Below are 20,574 nucleotides of genomic sequence, written 5' to 3' on the forward strand. Positions count from 1 at the left end.
TGTCTTCTTCTGCTTGTGTTCACAGGGGAAAGTATTAAAGGAGGAATTAAATTCTTGAAGATTAAGGAATCTTTCCAGAGATTACTGGGATCTAAAATGGGGAGAAAAAAGCAGAAGTGACTAAGAGAGAGACTGATCGACAGACACAAACAGAGGAGGAGAAAGAGTTGCAAATTGAGAGTGTCACATTTTTTGTCTCATAATATTCCTGTGAAGCACCTTGGGACATTTTACTATGTTAAAGGTGCAATATAAATACAGGTTGTTGTTGTTGTTGTGTAGCACAAGACAGAGAGACGAGAGATGACCAGAAACAAAGTTGTTGGACGATAGGGAAAGTGCGAGAGGAGAGCAAAAAAATCAGACTTTGAAGGAGGAGAAGGGGAATAGTGTTGTGTTATTGTGTAGGGGGGAGGCTCTCACTTTTAGTGCATGGGACTCTGATTATTGAGTCGTCATTTGCAGTCCGCTTACTGGTTTTGACATCTATATCCAGCCCTTAGCTCCAAAAGTTTGGAAATCCCTGTTCCAGTGAATAGAAATGTAATTACTTTGGCACCCTGTGTCAGCAGAAGACTTTCAGGTAGGCGCAGCAAAGGTCAGATACAGAGAAAAGCTCCTCCTCTTCCTCAACAGTAAACTACAATTTACTGTTACTAATAATAGCAGAGAAACACGTAAGGCATATGACGGTCCTCTTCCCATTATTCAAACAGAAGCATTATTTAAAATGCGCTAGTGACTCCATTATCGCCCACAGAGGAATGTTGTACAAACAGGTTAAGCATTCATCCACTATTGGCTTCAACAGTAGCTACTATCCTGATGTGCCTCAGCCACAGCCTCAGAAAAGCATCCCTTACTGCAGCGCTGTGAAGTTTTTCAGTTCCTACCCCAGCCATTCTTATACTCATTGAGTGATATGCCAACTTGTGACAAATTCTGTGCACTTTTATGCTATCAACTCAAACATAGGGAGTTGGGCAATTGCAGAGGGATGGGCAGCATGGGACCTGGGAGAACAATCCCCAGCAAGGTAAGGGGAAGGACAGAGGTCCCGGGCGGTCGCAGGCCACCTGGGGCAGCGGAGGCTCAAGGAAACCAATCATTTATCTTTGTGACCCTCTTCTGAGCCTGCTGGCTCAAACTAGTAACAAAGATACCAAAAGGAAGATTTTCATCTCTCTTCCCTACCTACAACTCCCCCCGCACACACCCCCCCTCCCCCCGGGTTTGTCAAATGGACTATTTCCAAAGAGTGGTCTGCTTGATGTGACTCCAGCCCATATTGATGGTTTCAGGTCATTATTGCAGGCTAAATGTACCCCAGGCATGCTTGTCCATGGAAGAGCCTTGAGCCTGACATCTGATCACTCCTGAGAGGCCTGCAGCTGCAGTAATGGCCATTGGTTTCAGAGTCAAAAGAGTCAGAAAGCCTCCAGCCCTAAATATCTAATGAGGATCCTGGGAAAAAGGGCAATTTGCTTTTTACATTCTCCATATCCTTGCTGCTCACCCTTCTGAGCTTCTCCAATCTCAGGGGGGTGCGATTGGGCTCAAGGCCTAAGGCCTACTTCTTTTGGCTACCTTTCCTAATGGAAACTGACCAGGCATTGGAGGAGGAAAACAAACCAGATAATAGCTGCCAAAACAGTCATACTTAGCTGTGATCTGTTCCACAGCTGGTTTTGCTTTTTTCTTTTATTAAATTGCACATTTATGCTATTGACTTCCTCTCCTCAGAAGTGAACCACCCTACCTCAGCTGGCATCTGGATAAACTAATACCTGATCCAATCATAACTGCCCCACTCGCAATTTCTTCCATTAGGATAAAAAGTCATTATCAAGCAGAACCCTGATCCAAGCATAACATTTTCTGGCAAATTAGTTCTGCATTGATCTGGGTTCAATTGTACTGAAAACACCCAGTGCTGTTTCACAGAATCCCTTCACTGTGTTGTATTATTCCCATGGCAAACTCATAATGTAACCCTCCCAGCATACCTCTAAACAAAGCCCCATCTCTTTCCATTTAGAGCATTTCATGATTTTAATTTATATTCAGTGGTAAGTGGCAAAGGATTGCCAAAAACATTCACATATTAAAGCATGATTTTATTAAATACCAAATGTATTTTTGAAAGGGTTAGCTTTGGTAGTTCCCAGCTACCCTCTATAGGGGAGATAAATGTTATTTCTTTTCAGTTAAGTCATCTGTTCTGTTTTATTAAAACTTCAATTTTTTATCAGAGTAGTTATGTCACTAAATGAATACATGGATATTCTTATTCTCTGTAAAACAACTGACAAGTAAATCCTAAATTCAAAATGTAGTACATCTCGCTTCCTCCTATTATTCGCTCACCTCAGTTTTAGAGAGAAATACAGTAATCATCTTAAATAGGTAGGATATAAAAAGCACGTGTAAAATGCTTGTGCAGTATTAGTGCCGTAAATTATAGCAATTGCTTTTGAAGTGGTTCCAGATCATGATCATTATGATGAATACTAAATCTAACTAGTTTGCTTTGCTCAATTTGTATATTAAACCCAGCCACTAGGGGGTGACACACAGTTCCATAAGCTTCTGAAATGATGGTGCCTTATGAGATTGACCTTGCAAGACACATATTTCAAAGCACACCCAACAACGACTACAATTAAATTAAACCCTAGAAAAGCTGTAACTCAGTAATCTTTGGACAATAAATAAATTATACATTTCTTATTTTACTCTCTTTATGATTTCATCCCATTAAAAACAAATGGAGAGATTTAAACAAAAAAGAGGTTGATGAATAGATGATGCTTTTAAAAGATAATCATCTATAAAAGGAATGATATTTCTCCCCCATCATGCTATAAACCAGATAAACTTTCTGCACCATGTGTTAACTGCTTTTCAGCCATTGGTTCAGGAATTGATGTTAGAAATAAGAATGACTGCTGATTTCGCTGAGAGTGGGAGGCTATTCAATTTGCTCAAGATGTACTTGTCTGTAACTTTAACAGATCAAGATTGCAAACTCTCTCCTCCACGAAAACCAAGCCATGAGAAAGGCAGTGGGCAGATGTTTGACAAAACAGATATTAACAATTTACATTCAACACAATACAAATATTATTACTTCAATAACCTCACACTGCTGATGAATAATATTTGAAATTGCGAGAATACCAATAATCAAGCCTGAAAAATAAGACAATGGTGATTGAAGATGATCATTTTTAAAACCTCATTTATAAATGTAAACATGTTTCTATTAGTATTTCATTCTGCAGCTGTCTGTTTATTAAAGGAAATACATCTGATGTAAATGAGAAAGAATTGACTGTTAAACCAAAGTACAGATCTGTGTCAATCCACTCCTGCCCATCCCTAACAGTTTGACTCTTTGATTCTATTTCCTACCAGGTCTGTTACTTTTGACTTCTTTTAATCTTTGCTCATTAATGCTTCCTTTAAAACCAAGAAAAAGCAGAAGAACGTTATGTTTGATGTGGATTTTATTTGGCAAGTAAGCTCTGCAATGACGTGATCTGTAATCTATTTCCCTGTGGCTATATATCACAGTGGAATAAATTAATCAGCCAATTCATTTTAAGGGGCTTTGGTTGGTGGAAAAGAATAGAAAACAGATTTTCGATTATTATATAAGTTTTTCCCTCAGGAGCATACCAACATGCAGATGGTCTTTAAGTAATTTAAGGCTTGCTTGTACTGTTAGGAAGCACTTGAGATTTAAAAATTGCATGTGTTACTTTAAACAGCATCAATGTTCAATGATCCAAATGGTGGCAGTTTCCTCATAGAAACAACTTCATAAATGTACATGTTATGCGTTTAATCAGCTTCTCAAGTTGCGGTATGATCATCCACGTTAAAGATATGGCAAACAATACATTCCAGTTGTAAACATGACCAGCAAACAATATTGTTACAAGTAACATCTGAATGTGGCTCTAAAGACTCATTCGTCATGCTGTTAATAACTCACACACCACAAATGTTAATGTCAGAATTTGACACATTCGATTCTCCAACAATGACAATAGTAAGCAGCAGCAGCACCAAAAGTATTAAAATCACTTCAAGTGCTATTTTAATGAGTTTGCATTAAGTTTATATATCAAATACAAATTCTAAAAGCCAGGACATCAAAGAATACAAAATAAATCAAGTCAGTTCACCAATACATAATCATGCAAATCAAAATAACTCTCTGCCAACAGTCCCCTGTAAGAGGAAAATATATAACATTTATACAGTGGGGTACTTTAGTTCCAGAACTCCTTCACAAATCAGTAATTGGTGACATAACACTAGAATTGGCAAGATGTAACACAGGAGTCTGGGCTGGATCAGATGTTGTCAGTGTAACATAAAGCAAAAGCTAATGCATATGTTCATTTATACAACGTGGCAAACAAGCCATCTGCCCCCTAATCAGTCCCATTGCAACTCAGGGGCCGTCTTTGCATTCTCAGAGATAGAGAAAAAAAATTACAAGTGAATTGCTGAGGGCTCCGCCTTAGAGTGGTGAACTTCTGATGCTCGCGAGCGTAAAGATTTGATAAACTTTTGTTAAAGCAAATTCTTGGATTTTAACCAAATGCCATTACTGCTGTTCCACAACTGTTATTTTCTTATGATTTCAATTTTCTTTTACCAGGATGAGGCTTGTCATGAATCTAACAAAGATCTCACTATTATGCTTGAAGCAGTTTTGTTCATTCCAACCTGTTTTACTGCCACTTATTTCTTTTACATGGCAAAATATGCATTCTAACTATATGGATTTTCAATGGTGTGAAGCCTTCGATTATCAAGTGCTTTGGCTAAACTGTACATATCTGCTAACTTTCTCAATAAAACATAGTTTCCAGACATTGTGCAGCATATATCAAAGAACATGCTGTGATTAAAGAAAGCCAGTTGAAAGGAATATAACTACAAAAGTAGTTGTGAGGAATAGAACTTACCGATTTCTGTCCCAACCTCCTGATTTTTTACCAGTCTTAATTGTGCCAGTGTTATGGCAAAAAGCAGCAAAGTTCCCATATGCACCAGGTTCCCCATGTCTAAATATCAGACATGAGAGTCTGTGCGGATCAGTGGTAGAGTATCAATGCACTAACATCAAGCCAATGTGTTCCTGTTCCTTTTCAGCACCAGGCCCAGCTGAAACTCTGCAATGTTCCTTCTACTGGTAAAGCTTTAAATGGGATAACTCTTGGCAACTCTCCTTTTCCTGCCTCTTCCCTGAAATCAGAGCCTCAGATTGGCCCTCTCATGTTCAGGCTTGGATTTGATTGATACCAGTTTACTGAACAACACACCCACATTGTTAGAAAGTGAAGCAGACACGGGTTAGATTTAAAGCACTGTAGTGAGAATCTAATAAGTATGCTTGTCAGTGAAATGTATTTTCAAGAGCATTTATAAAGTATATATTCTTGATTTCAAGTAAGATTTTTTTTAAATCACCAAGAAGTTAGGTGAAAACATTTTCAAAATCATTTAGTGTATTCTTGCTCAGAAAAGATACTGATGATCTCAAACTGTTAACTGCCATGATTGTGTAGGTAGGAAGGGTGCAAAGATGGAGAGCACGTTTGGGGAATTCACATTATTTGTCAAGAACCAACAGTCTGCAGATTATAGTGCTCAATTTTGCCCAAGTCCGTTTTCTGGCGTATTGCCAGAGTTACGCCTGTTTTTCTAGGCCACAAATGTACCAGAAATATTTTGCCAAAGTTTCCTTGATCTATAATTTGAATTTGGTGCCGTGCAGCGTGTCCAGTCACCTTGGGAGGTGGAGCCTGCAGTCTGTGCTGAAACCTGCGCATGCGCGGAAAAAAAAGTTATGTTTCTGACGTCGTTGCAATGGACGCGCATGCGCAGCACAGATCCGAGTTGGCAATCAGACATTTTTAAAGAGCCAGTTGTGTGTGTGAGAAGGAGTGCTGTGTGAGAGCATTGGAAAAATTGGAGCTGCAGCAGTAGAAGATGCAACGCGGTGCAAGGACCAAGAATTTCTTATAGGAAGAAGTGGAGGCACTAATTACTGTGATTGAGAAATATAGAAACATAGAAACATAGAAAATAGGTGCAGGAGTAGGCCATTCGGCCCTTTGAGCCTGCACCACCATTCAATAAGATCATGGCTGATCATTCCCTCAGTACCCCTTTCCTGCTTTCTCTCCATACCCCTTGATCCTTTTAGCCGTGAGGGCCATATCTAACTCCCCCTTGAATATATCCAATGAACTGGCATCAACAACTCTCTGTGGCAGGGAATTCCACAGGTTAACAACTCTCTGAGTGAAGAAGTTTCTCCTCATCTCAGTCCTAAATGGCCTACCCCTTATCCTAAGACTGTGCCCCCTGGTTCTGGACATCCCCAACATCAGGAACATTCTTCCCGCATCTAACCTGTCCAGTCCCGTCAGAATCTTGTAAGTTTCTATGAGATCCCCTCTCATTCTTCTAAACTCTAGTGTTTAAAGGCCCAGTTGATCCAGTCTCTCCTCATATGTCAGTCCCGCCATCCTGGGAATCGGTGGTGAACCTTCGCTGCACTCCATCAATAGCAAGAGCGTCCTTCCTCAGATTAGGCGTCCAAAAATGAACACGATATTCCAGGTGAGGCCTCACCAAGGCCCTGTACACTGCAGTAAGACCTCCCTGCTCCTATACTCAAATCCCCTAGCTATGAAGGCCAACATACCATTTGCCTTCTTCACCGCCTGCTGAATCTGCATGCCAACTTTCAATGACTGATGAACCATGACACGCAGGTCTCATCGCACCTCCCACTTTCCTAATCTGCCACCATTCAGATAATATTCTGCCTTCCTGTTTTTGCCCCCAAAGTGAATAACCTCACATTTATCCACATTATACTGCATCTGCCATGCATTTGCCCACTCACCTAACCTGTCCAAGTCACCCTGCAGCCTTTTAGCATCCTTCTCACAGCTCACACCGCCACCCAGCTTAGTGTCGTCTGCAAACTTGGAGATATTACACTCAATTCCTTCATCTAAATCATTAATATGCATTGTAAAGAGCTGGGGTCCCAGTACTGAGCCCTGCGGTACTCCACTAGTCACTGCCTGCCATTGTGAAAAGGACCCATTTATCCCAACTCTCTGCTTCCTGTCTGCCAACCAGTTCTCTATCCACATCAGTACATTATCCCCAATACCATGTGCTTTGATTTTGCACACCAATCTCTTGTTTGGGACCTTGTCAAAAGCCTTTTGTAAGTCCAAATACACCACATCCACTGGTTCTCCCTTGTCCACTCTACTAGTTACATCCTCAAAAAATTCCAGATTTATCAAGCATGATTTCCCTTTCATAAATCCATGCTGACTTGGACCGATCCTGTCACTGCTTTCCAAATGCGCTGTTATTTCATCTTTAATAATTGATTCCAACATTTTCCCCACTACTGATGTCAGGCTAACTGGTCTATAATTACCTGCCTTCTCTCTCCCTCCATTTTTAAAAAGTGGTGTTACATTAGCTACCCTCCAGTCCATAGAAACTGATCTACAGTTGACAGACTGTTGGAAAATGATCACCAATGCAACCATTATTTCTATGGCCACTTCCTTAAGTACTCTGGGATGCAGACTATCAGGCCCCGGGGATTTATCAGCCTTCAATCCCATCAATTTCCCAACACTTTCCCGCTTTATAAGGATATCCTTCAGTTTCTCCTTCTCACTAGACCCTTGGTCACCTCGTATTTCCGGAAGGTTATTTGTGTCTTCCTTCGTGAAAACAGAACCAAAGTATTTGTTGAACTGGTCCGCAATTTCTTTGTTCCCGCAATCACCTCAATCTGACTGCAAGGGACCTACATTTGTTTTCACTAATCTTTTTCTCTTCACATATCTATAGAAGCTTTTGCAGTCAGTTTTTATGTTCCCAGCAAGCTTCCTCTCAGGCTCTATTTTCCCCCTCCTAATTAAACCCTTTGTCCTCCTTTGCTGTGTTACAAAATTCTCCCAGTCCTCAGGTTTGCTGCTTTTTCTGGCCAATTTATATGCCTCTTCCTTGGATTTAACACTATCCTTAATTTCCCTTGTTAGCCACTGTTGAGCCACCTTCCATGTTTTATTTTTACTCCAGACAGGGATGTACAATTGTTGAAGTTCATCCATGTGATCTTTAAATGTTTGCCATTGCCTATCCACCGTCAACCCTTTAAGTATCACTCGCCAGTTTATTTTGGCCAGGTCACGTCTCATACCATCGAAGTTACCTTTCCCCAAGTTCAGGACCCTCGTCTCTGAATTAACTGTGTCACTCTCCATCTTAATAAAGAATTCTACCATATTATGGTCACTCTTCCCCAAGGGGCCTCGCACAACAAGATTGTTAATTAGTCCTTTCTCATTACACATCACCCAGTCTAGGATGGCCAGCCCTCTAGTTGGTTCCTCAACATATTGGTCTAGAAAAACATCCCTAATACACTCGAGGAAATTCTCCTCCACCGCATTGCTATCAGTTTGGTTTGCCCAGTCAGTATGTCGATTAAAGTCGCCCATGATAACTGCTGTACCTTTATCACACGCATCACTAATTTTGTAATTAATGCTGTCCCCATCCTCATTACTACTGTTTGATGGTCTGTACACAACTCCCACTAGCGTTTTCTGCCCTTTGGTATTCTGTAGCTCCACCCATACAGATTCCACATCATCCAAGCTAATGTCCTTCCTTATTATTGCATTAATTTCCTCTTTAACCAGCAAAGCCACCCCGCCTCCTTTTCCTCTCTGTCTATCCTTCCTAAATTTTGAATACCCCTGGATGTTGAGATCCCAGCTTTGGTCACCCTAGAGCCATGACTCCGTGATGCCAACTACATCATATCCGTTAACTGCTATCTGTGCAGTTAATTCGTACACCTTATTCCAAATACTCCTCGCATTGAGGAGCAGAGCCTTAAGACTTGTCTTTTTAACACACTTTTCCCCTTTAGGATTTTGCTGTAATGCGGCTCTTTTTGTTTTTTGCCTTGGGTTTCTCTGCCCTCCACTTTTACTTTTTTTCTTTCTATCTTTTGCTTCTGCCCCCATTCTACTTCCCTCTGTCTCCCTGCATAGGTTCCCATCCCCCTGCCATGTTAGTTTAACCTCTCCCCAACAGCTCGAGCAAACACTCCCCCTCGGACATTGGTTCCGGTCCTGGCCAGGTGCAGATCGTCCGGTTTGTACTGGTCCCACCTCCTCCAGAACCGGTTCCAATGTCCTAGGAATTTGAATCCCTCCCTTCTGCACCACTCCTCAAGCCACGTATTCATCTGAGCTATCCATCGATTCCTACTCTGACTAGCACATGGCACTGGTAGCAATCCTGAGATTACTACTTTTGAGGTCCTACTTTTTAATTTAGCTCCTAGCTCCTGAAATTCGTCTTGTAGGACCTCATCCCGTTTTTTACCTATATCGTTGATACCTATATGCACCACGACAACTGCCTGTTCAGAATGTCCTGCACCCGCTCCGAGACATCCTTGAACCTTGCACCAGGGAGGCAACATACCATCCTGGAGTCTCGGTTGCAGCCGCAGAAACGCCTATCTATTCACCTTACAATCGAATCCCCTATCATTATAGCTCTCCCACTCTTTTTCCTGCCCTCCTGTGCAGCAGAACCACCCATGGTGCCTTGAACGTGGCTGCTGCTGCTCTCCCTTGATGAGTCATCCCCCTCAACAGTACCCAAAGCGGTGTATCTGTTTTGCAGGGGGATGACCGCAGGGGGATGACTGCAGGGGACCCCTGCACTACCTTTCTTGTACAGCTCTTCCTATTGTCACCCATTCCCTATCTGGATGTCTACCCTTTACCTGTGGTAAGACCAACTCGCTTAACGTGCTATTCACATCATCCTCAGCATCGTGGATGCTCCAGAGTAAATCCACCCGCCGCTCCAGTGCTGCAATGCGGTCTGTCAGGTGCTGCAGATGGATGCACTTCCTGCAAACGTAGTCGTCAGGGACACTGGAAGTGTCCCTAACTTCCCACATATTACAGGACGTGCATAACACGTGTCCAGCTCTCCTGCCATGACTTAACCCTTAGATTAACTTAATTTGGTAACAACAATGCTAAAGAAAAGAAAAACTACTCACCAATTACCAGCCAATCACTTACCCCCTTGGCTGTGACATCACCTTTCGATTTCTTTCTACTTTTTTGCCTTTTCTCCCAGCTGCAACTGCACCAGCTCGCCTGTTGTAGGCTGCTCGCTTCCCAAACTCCCGCCTCTCGACACTCACCGGACTGCTCGCTGACGGGCCTCTTGTAGGCCGCTCGCCTCCCGAACTCCCGCCTCTCGGCGGTCCCCGAACTACTCGTCGTTTAATTTTACCTCCATCATTATCGGTTGGCTCTTTGTTAGTAATTTTACCTCCATCATTATCGGTTGGCTCTTTGTTGGGAATGCATGTATGCTATACACTTCCTCTTCGATGCTCTCAAATGCCTCGGGCTGCATCGCCAGATGCACGCTAAATTGGTCATCATCCACGTGGTGTGTCGCAGCTCGCTTGCTCTGCTGTGGACACATCCGCTGAAGATGCCCAGTCTTCACACACCCTCTGCATACATACTGCCTGAAGCGGCACTGATGGTGTCGGTGATTGCCCACGCAACGCCAACGCGTTGAGCTCAGATTTGAGCCCGATGGCAGGCTTTGAGCAGCTCCCTTTCTCGCATACGCAGTCGAGCAGGCCCTTGATGGTGAACTTTAAGTGGCGCCCATTCTCACATACGCAGTTGAGTAGGCCCTGCCGTGTGCAGCTCTGCCAGCTGTCGATACAATTTTATACACAGTACGTGCTGTGGAGTTCCTGTTTTGTCGCAATATCTGCTTCGTGCATTTCTGCGTGGACATGCAAGCTTGGGTGATGGTGATGACCTTGCTGAGGTCCAGAGTCTCTGCAGCCAGCAGCTTACTTAAGATCGCCTCGTGGTTGACTCCGATCACGAAAAATTCACGCGGCATGTCTTCCATTGCAGGCCCAAATTTTCAAGGCCCTGCAAGACGTCTCAGGTCGGCAACAAATGCCGCTACGTCCTGGTCTTCTGGAGGAGTGTGCGTATAGAAGCGATATCTGGATAGGAGGATGCCTTCCATGGGTTTAAGGTGTTCCCGAACTCGAGCACACAGTTCTTTGTAATCCTTTTCTGTAGGGAGAGTGGGTGAGAGCAGATTCTTGATGACTGCATAAATTGTGGGGCTACAGACGGTGAGAAGAACTGCCCTGCGCTTCTCTGCATCCTTGCCTTTGTTTAGGTCGTTTGCCACGAAATACTGGTCAAGATGATCTGTGAAATCTCCCCAATCCTCTCCCTCATTGAATCTCTCAAGAATTCCAACACTACTCGATCGTGCTGTACTCACCATACTTTTGCGTGGGTTCGTATTTGTCTCATCGCCAGTTGTAGTGTAGGAAATGATACAATGAACTCCGTACTGTGAGCCAGTGACTAGGTGTAACCTGGTCAGTCTTTCATGGCTTCCAGAAGTGAAGATACAAAGGTGAAGTTCAGGTTATATACCGGGCCCAGCACGAGTATACCTATGACCCTAGGACCTCCGATGGTAGTGCCCCCTGTTGGTGGGCAGACCTTATGTACATACATTACAAGGCCCTAATCTTTTTTGGGTGTCTATACTTGGGCATTCTTGGTGGTCCTCAGTTTCTCTTGCTGTAGGTTTTGTTTTGTATCTTTCTAGGATTCCAAAGGGTCAAGTTCATTTCATTTTAAACATTCTTTCATAAGCAAGTACCATTGTTCTGTTCACTTTTATTTATTCTGTCGTCATTGGGGTGGTTTCAGTTGATAAGCCTGCTGTCCTCATAAACATCACATAGCAGCAATGATATTCACAAGCAGTGTCGTGTCCCTCCACTTGACAGTCTCCACGTGCAGACCGATCCCAAATGCAAAGTTATGATCCAACCTCACTTTACTCTGCCATGAGACAGTCAACCATCACATCAATGCAGTGTCTGGCTTGAAGTACATAAGAACATAAGAACATAAAAATTAGGAACAGGAGTAGGCCATCTAGCCCCTCGAGCCTGCTCCGCCATTCAACAAGATCATGGTTGACCTGGCCGTGGACTCAGCTCCACTTACCCGCCCGCTCCCCGTAACCCTTAATTCCCTTATTGGTTAAAAATCTATCTATCTGTGACTTGAATACATTTAATGAGATATCCTCAACTGCTTCCTTGGGCAGAGAATTCCACAGATTCACAACCCTCTGGGAGAAGAAATTCTTTCTCAACTCGGTTTTAAATTGGCTCCCCCGTATTTTGAGGCTGTGCTCCCTAGTTCTAGTCTCCCCTACCAGTGGAAACAACCTCTCTGCCTCTATCTTGTCTATCCCTTTCATTATTTTAAATGTTTCTATAAGATCACCCCTCATCCTTCTGAACTCCAACGAGTAAAGACCCAGTCTACTCAATCTATCATCATAAGGTAACCCCCTCATCTCCGGAATCAGCCTAGTGAATCGTCTCTGTACCCGCTCCAAAGCCAGTATATCCTTCCTTAAGTAAGGTGACCAAAACTGCACGCAGTACTCCAGGTGCGGCCTCACCAATACCCTATACAGTTGCAGCAGCTGTACATCTGAAGCACCATGTTAGGAATTACTTCAGGTATAGCTATATGAACTGTAAAAAGTCAAAATCAAAAATACTCTCTTTTCCATGAAGACATAAGGCCAGATTTTCATGGCTAGCTGATAAAGCATACCTAACCATCATTTGACTATGAAGTGCCAAGAGAATCGAATCAATAGTTTATTTTATATATAGTTCTGTTGTGTTTTTCATATAATCACTGACACATGGCTAGCGATTAATGAAATGTCCATAAAATTTCCACCAAGAATGAAGTAACTCTGGACCGCTGCCAATACAAATGGAAGGCTGCCGACATAATTTCCACATCTCAACATCGGTTAAATTACAGAATAAAATCGTACCAATAAGCATGAAGAGAAGTAGGCCCTGTCCACATGTTGTAATGAATCACCACAGATAGGCAATGCATATAATTATATAGTAGGGCTGTCAAGTGATTTCAAAGATTAATTGCGATTAATCTCACAATTAAAAATTTTAATCTTAGCTAATCTTGGTTTTACTTTATACAATTACTACATGCATCTCTTTCAAGTTTGTTTTATTACTGAAGCTATTATTAACATCCAACTAGTCCCTGTTTTCATATTTCTGGATTCATGCAAATCTACTGTACTTAGCATAGTTAAGTGTATTGCACTTATAGGCTGGGTGTCCCGTATATGCTCAAGAGTCCGAGCCACCTGATCACATGGACATGATTGCACTGAAGATCAGCAGTGGACAGAAGAGTTCTGTTCTGCAGTGTTCCGGGGACCTCAAGACAAGACAGGAAGATTAAATCCATTGCTGATTTTTGTTAACACACACTGCAAACGGGGGAATGCTAACTGTCAGTTTGATGGCTAGTACGTATCAATTGATACCTTCCTCTGATACCACAATGGAACCTAGAGATTCATCACTTTTGGTAACAGAGGCATGTAATCCACTGCAAAGAGAGACCTGCAATGATTTTCTGAAAAATTGTGGCTTGCTGTATCCTTTGCCACCTCACCATTAGAAAGGATCTTCATCATACAGAAGTAGAGGAATGTATGTGTATTCGAATGGGACTCTTTCTATTATCACTGTGACCATAGTGCCTACATTAAATCTATCCTTCAGTCACAAACTCTTACTTTTGCTAGTTGCTATGTCAAGAGGAGGAGGTTATGATGTACAAAGCTGGTGCTTAGTAGTAGGCTTGAGAAAGCCATTGTTTAAGTGTGAAAAAGGCCCCAGTGTGACTTGTTGAAGACTGTGCGCCTGCCATGAGCACCTCCGGGGGGCACTAATGGGGCGCAAAAGTGCTTTTGCCCGGGATTGGGGGGTGCGCTACTGGCTCCCGCGAAGTTGCGTGGAAGTTAGCGGCGGCGCGAAACCGGTAGTGCCGCGCCCCAGCATGGTAGCGTCCTGGACCACTGCGCCTCTGGCAATGATGTCATCGCCATGCGCGACGGCCACTTTTTGCCCTGCGGCAGACATTGGGCAGCGCCCCGTAAGGCTGCCGTGGGTAATGTCAGCACCAGCCTACTGAGTCACAAACCGGGACGCACTTTACTCGTGGGACAAAACTTAAAGGGGAGGTGCGCGCCGCCATTTCACGCCGCACTCTGACTTACCCGTCCGGCCTATTAGTCCATTATTGTGAGGTCCGTGCCGCAACAGTGTAGCCCAGCACTCCGTTTCGATGCCGGGCGGCCATGGCACCCCGCATTCCCGGTGGCCAAGTGGAGGACCATCAAAAACCCTGCAGAGCTCACAGCATCGCTCCCCTTTAACGGAAGGGGAGTACCCTTGGAACGCGTCAGCACTACGTGGAGAGGCCATGTAGCACACTGACTTTCACCCGAGTAGTGCCCCCGAGCCCACCCCGAGAGGAAGTGGAGCACGTGACATTGCGCTCCAGTTCCTGTCAGGAGTGGTAAGCTCAATTTCGCTTCCGGGGTGGGACTTCTGCACCAGGCGCAGAATGTCCGGCCTCGGAAAGGTTACCACCCCCAAACAGGGTGATACGGAATTTCGGCCTCCGTATGTCCTCAACCTGACAGCTTTCACCATTGTGTTCAGGCATTGTAGGGGATGAGGGTTAGAGGAACACTGGGAGGGCAGGGTGGTTGGCACTGTTACTTATGTATTCAACTTAGCCATAGAAATTGATGAACATTGTTCCACTTACCGTAGCTGACCATGATGTCATTAATCATTTTTCTGAATTGACACCATCTACAAAATTCTGGAGGTGGCATTCATTGTCTCTACCATCTTATTCCACTGGTCCTAAACTGTAGACTTTCCCAGTTCCCTGTCTTGTGTGCTAAGCAGACTCTCATAGAAATATAGAAACATAGAAAATAGGTGCAGGAGTAGGCCATTCGGCCCTTCTAGCCTGCACCGCCATTCAATGAGTTCATGGCTGAACATGCAACTTCAGTACCCCATTCCTGCTTTCTCACCATACCCCTTGATCCCCCTAGTAGTAAGAACTTCATCTAACTCCTTTTTGAATATATTTAGTGAATTGGCCTCAACAACTTTCTATGGTAGAGAATTCCATAGGTTCACCACTCTCTGGGTGAAGAAATTCCTCCTCATCTCGGTCCTAAATGGCTTACCCCTTACCCCTGGTTCTGGACTTCCCCAACATTGGGAACATTCTTCCTGCATCCAACCTGTCTAACCCCGTCAGAATTTTAAACGTTTCTATGAGGTCCCCTCTCATTCTTCTGAACTCCAGTGAATACAAGCCCAGTTGATCCAGTCTTTCTTGATAGGTCAGTCCTGCCATCCCGGGAATCAGTCTGGTGAACCTTCGCTGCACTCCCTCAATAGCAAGAACGTCCTTCCTCAGGTTAGGAGACCAAAACTGTACACAATACTCCAGGTGTGGCCTTACCAAGGCCCTGTACAACTGTAGCAACACCTCCCTGCCCCTGTACTCAAATCCCCTCGCTATGAAGGCCAACATTTTCTCCTTATTTCATGCAATAGCACCTCTACTGAGGCCTCCATGAACTTAACTACTCTCTTCCTAATTGATTTTGGTGCTAATTTAGCAACACGCCGATTGGAAAGAAAATGTAGGACTATACCCATGAGCTATACTTCAATGGAACTGTTTGTCATTATTTCTAAACTATATATTGTGGTGACTAATTTGCCACCAACTGAAATGTTCTTACATCCTAACGATGTTTAATTTAGCAGTTCATTCTCTTTTGTTCCTCTAAGGTTCAAAAATCCACAGCCGCATTTTCTTTTGGAACACCTTAAGGACAAGAAAACTAATATGGGATCGTCCTATACATTTTAAATGAACATTTTTGACCAAGTAAAAACCTCAGACCAGGCAGGCTGGGAAACGTGTGGGTGGACACAGATATTGTGGAGTCTGGCTCACAAGCGAGACAGAGGCAATGGCCAATGGGGGAAAAGTGCATTCTGGCAGGCCAATCAGGGGTCGAGTCGGGCCTGAAGTGGGGAAATCCTCAACCAATGGGGACTAGACGGCCCAATTCGAAAATATGACTCACCCCTAATCAAATTATGAATGTGGACCATCATCGACCTAATTAATATGGACAGTGGACAATAGTCCTGAGATCACTGCAGTGATGGTCCATCAAAGGAAAGGCCCAAACCGATTGACTCCCAGGACTATTACAATGGACCAGCAGACTTTGAGGCACCAATGTGCACTGAAACAATACCCCTGTCCTCACACCTACCTGTACCTGTGACATCTTCTGATTAAATATTCAAAGCTATCTCCCCACCCAAACTTACACAATGGACCACCAACTGAGTTTGGGCGCGAAAAGGCCAGAACTAAATTGGATACAAATATAGGACCTACAGAACCACCGAGAGGGGAGAAGCAGCTGGAGCAGTAGGAGAAGGAGTCGAGGAGCAGTAGCAGTCACAGACAGACAGAAACCGAGAGAGAACGGAGACGGACTGTTACCGGCTGGGAAACCTACCATCGAACGGGCCCTGGACTCGACTTGTGTGCAGAATATACAACCCAACTACCGAGAGGCCCAACATCGTCTCAAGAAGCCGAACAACGCTCCGAGGCCAACCAGCTGAAGAACCGGAGACCGAAGTAACTGGGAGAGGCAACATTCACTCCAGCTACCCCATAAACCAACCATCCTAAGGCTAAAAAAAATAACTGTCAAAAGGGATTATCCTGGGGTTTCTTTTCCCAACTGTCAACCGAGGTCAGTCAGGTAAAAAGGGGGGTGGGGGTGGTGTTGGAAATGTCTTGTAAAGATAAAATTGTGTAAGGTTTTTGTTGTGTCCGTTTCTTCCCATAGATTTTCATAGTTTATAAGTGTGTGTCAGATATGTGTTTTGATGAAGTTTGACCTTGTTGGAAACTTACCGTGGTTAATAAATTGGACTTACCCGTTTTTTTTTTGTTCCAAGGGCCACTTGTCTCTGAGTGTTGTGTTTTCCCTTGTGGAAGCTCATAATCCACCAAAGTTCTGAGCTTAGAACCAGATAGGGGTGCTAGGGCGCTTCGCAACCGGTAGTTTAGTGGTCAGCGAGCCATAAGCTGCTGGACCGTCCCCTAGAAGGGACAGATGGCACAATACATCAACAGCCACCAAAGACCCCCGTAATTGGGCTGAGCAAAAACCCACTACATTCCCTAAATATCGGAGTGATTATTTGCAACAGCTTTTTGTGTATCCTTCTGTGCACGACCGCCCTGGACTCTGCTCTCCCTGCCCCGCGCATGCGCAGACTTCTCGAACCTGAAACCAGAAGTGGGGCCTGTATTGTGAGGAGCCCAGCGCTGCGGTTGACCATGTTGCTTTGTTGAGGAGCCCAGAGCTGCTTTGCTGATATAGACTAAGGCCTAGAATATCGCCGTGGTTATCTACGCCAACATTTTTGCGGACTTCTGTGGGGAGAAGAAATTGAAGGTAGTGAGAGACTGGGGGGAGAGAGAGAGAGAGAGACTGGGGGGGGGGAGCGGGTGGGAGAGAAACTGGGGGAGATAGAGGGGATCAGAGGGGTGAGAGAAAGAGGAAACTCAGGGAAGACGGATCGCGTTCCTTCCCCACCCACTTTATACCCATACCCGATTTCTCGGAAAACTCGGTGCATTTGTGACAAGTGACATCATTGGAGTGGATGAAATCCGGAAGTGACGACACTGTCACTATTCACTTCATACCCAATTAAACTGTTAACAATCCGTGACCGACACACAATGCCCCATCTATGGCGCAGCAGGGGATGGGGGTAAGGTCAGGAACTTGGGCTGGGATGGTGCAGGAACTTAGGCTGGGATGGGTAGGAACTTGGGCTGGAGATGTCAGGAACTTGGGCTGGGGGATGGGAAAGGAACTTGGACTGGGGGATGGGGCAGGAACTTAGGTGGGGATGGAGGGGTGGGGAGGTCATAATCTGTGAGAATGAGCTCTCTCCTGTCTGGAGTCGGCAGTCAGAATGGCTCGAATTACAAAGTCACTGATTACGTAGGCAAGGCGGTTTTAATTACACAGTTCAGAGAAACTACTGAATGTGTCTTATCCTCCAAGGGGACCAATCAGCAATCAGGTCATGTGATCAAGCTGACTCCAATCAGAGCATTTTTCTATTGCAAATAAACACAAACCTGAGATATAGCTTCCTTTTCATTCAACCTAACCTTTTCTAGTTTAATTTCTTCACTGTTGTTGAAACCTTAGCCATTAATAAGAAGCAGTCCATGTCCTGGCTGAGAGTTTAGTGTTGTGAATGGATTCTGCCATTTTCACGCAATAGTGCCGCACGACCATTTCTAAAGTTTTGAACAAGTACCCAGATTCATAAAAATACATACAATGTTGACAACCTCAAGTAAGGCAATTTCAGACATTTCCATGACAATCACATCTCTATTTTTTCTGGAATTCCTGGACAATGACGATAAAGTGGAAGAAAAATTGTGTGGTTTATAACAAAGATTCAAATCATCGAAAGAACCAAATAACCACACAAATGTCATATATATATGTTGGAGCAACTGCAGAATAAGACCAATAACACCAAAAATAGCTAATGAAAAAATGTGAAGCAGCAGAGGAATGGTTTATTCAAACAAGATGAAAGAACTGGTCTACATTTCTCGAAGATTAGTCATGAACAGTGAACTAGTAACTGAAACTTTTCTTTAGGAATTCTGAGAGCAAGGCAGAACAGAAGTACTGACTGCATACATCGGTGCAGGCAGGGTGCTGGGCAGGGGGGTGGGTGGTGGGGGATACATTTTGAGCAAGGTGGTGGATCAAGCATTGAAGTGAATAGCCTTGGATACTCACTCCAACTGCTTCATAGCTTTCTGCGGAGGTATGTCGGGATATAAGGATTCTGGACATTACGACATAAAGCAGAATACATTCCACTTTGTTTAACTAAAATTCAACTTTTTTAACGACTGCTGATGATTAAGTCACCCTGTTAAACCTAAAGATTCTATTCATTCCTCATGTTCTGAGTAAATCGCTGGTTCATTGTCACTCAAACTTAGATTTAAAAAAAAAGATTGCAGTAATTGAAGTATAGCATTCAAAACAACAGTAGCTAGGGTTTCCAAGGTTTAAGACACACATTCTGTATTAGTTCTCTCTGTGCAATGGTATGGAAGAATGTCTGGTCTAATGATCTTTTGAGCAGCACAAGTAAAGGAAACAGAGAGCGAATACTGTCTGACTCTTGTCACAACTATATTGTTGATCTAACTTACTTGAGGGCTTTTTGTAATTCTTTGTTAGGAATACACATTTTAGCTACTAGAATGCTTCCCCGAAATATGTCATTTTTGTTTATGAATGAAATAATTAGTCCCATTCAACTTTGTTTAAACTGCAGGATTCTACATAATTTTGAAATTGCTTTACATTCTCCTATTATAAAAAAAAACCTGGATCATAAAGGAAAGCAACACAAAACACCCAGAGCACCAATATTCAACTCACAAAATGGATGAAGAGCAGGTGGATAAAAGAATCACAGAAATTGACAGCACGGAAGGAGGCCATTTCAGCCCATCGTGTCCGCTATCCAGCCTAATCCCACTTTACAGCTCTTGGTCCGTAGCCCTGTAGGTTACATCACTTTAAGTGCACATCCAAGTATCTTTTAAATGTGATGAAGGTTTCTGCCTCTACCACCCTTTCAGGCAGTGAGTTCCAGACCCCCACTACCCTCTGGGTGAAGAAATTTCCGCTCAAATCCCCTCTAAACCTTCTCCCAATTACTTTAAATCTATGCCCCCTGGTTAATGACCCCTCTGCCAAGAGAAACAAGTCCTCCCTATCCAATCTATCCAGGCCCCTCATAATTTTATACACCTCAACCAGGTCTCCCCTCAGCCTCTTCTGTTCCAAAGAAAACAGACCCAGCATCTCCAATCTTTCCTTATCGCCAAAATTCTCTAGGCCGTGCAACATTCTTGTAAATCTCCTCTGCACCCTTTCTAGTGCAATCACATTTTTCCTGTAATGTGGTGACCAGAACTACACACAGTACTCCAGCTGTGGCCTAACTGATATTTTTTTACAGTTCAAGCATAACCTCCTTGCTCTTGTATTCCATGCCTCGACTAATAAAGGCAAGTATTCCATATGCCATCTTAACCACCTTATCTACCTGGCCTGCTACCTTCAGTGATCTGTGGACCTGCATTCCAAGGACCCTTTGTTCCTCTACACATTTCAGTGCCATACCATTGAATGTTTATTCCCTTGCCTTGTTAGCCCTCCCCAAAAGCATTACCTCACACTTATCTAGATTGAATTCTATTTGCCACTGTTCTGCCCACCTGACCAGTACATTGATATCTTCCTGCAGTCTGCAGCTTTCTTCTTCATTATCAACCACACAGCCTATTTTAGTTTAAT

General features: G+C 43.7%; 1 protein-coding gene across 4 annotated transcripts in view; it reads right to left on the bottom strand.

Annotated features, from left to right (window-relative positions):
• The window catches only part of LOC139259907 (collagen alpha-2(V) chain-like), a 516,763-nt gene that overhangs the window by 348,049 nt on the left and 148,140 nt on the right, over window positions 1–20,574 (bottom strand). The window contains exon 1 of one of the 4 annotated variants that reach the window (XM_070875840.1): window positions 4,986–5,192. The exons of the other annotated variants lie outside the window; for them this stretch is intronic. Within the exon in view, the coding sequence (XP_070731941.1) occupies window positions 4,986–5,082 (97 nt within the window). The 5' untranslated portion in view covers window positions 5,083–5,192. Of the gene's footprint in view, window positions 1–4,985; window positions 5,193–20,574 lie in introns of those variants that run through there. 4 annotated transcript variants of the gene reach the window in all.

The sequence above is a fragment of the Pristiophorus japonicus genome, chromosome 3 (genome assembly GCF_044704955.1).
Source record: "Pristiophorus japonicus isolate sPriJap1 chromosome 3, sPriJap1.hap1, whole genome shotgun sequence".
NCBI lineage: Eukaryota > Metazoa > Chordata > Chondrichthyes > Pristiophoridae > Pristiophorus > Pristiophorus japonicus.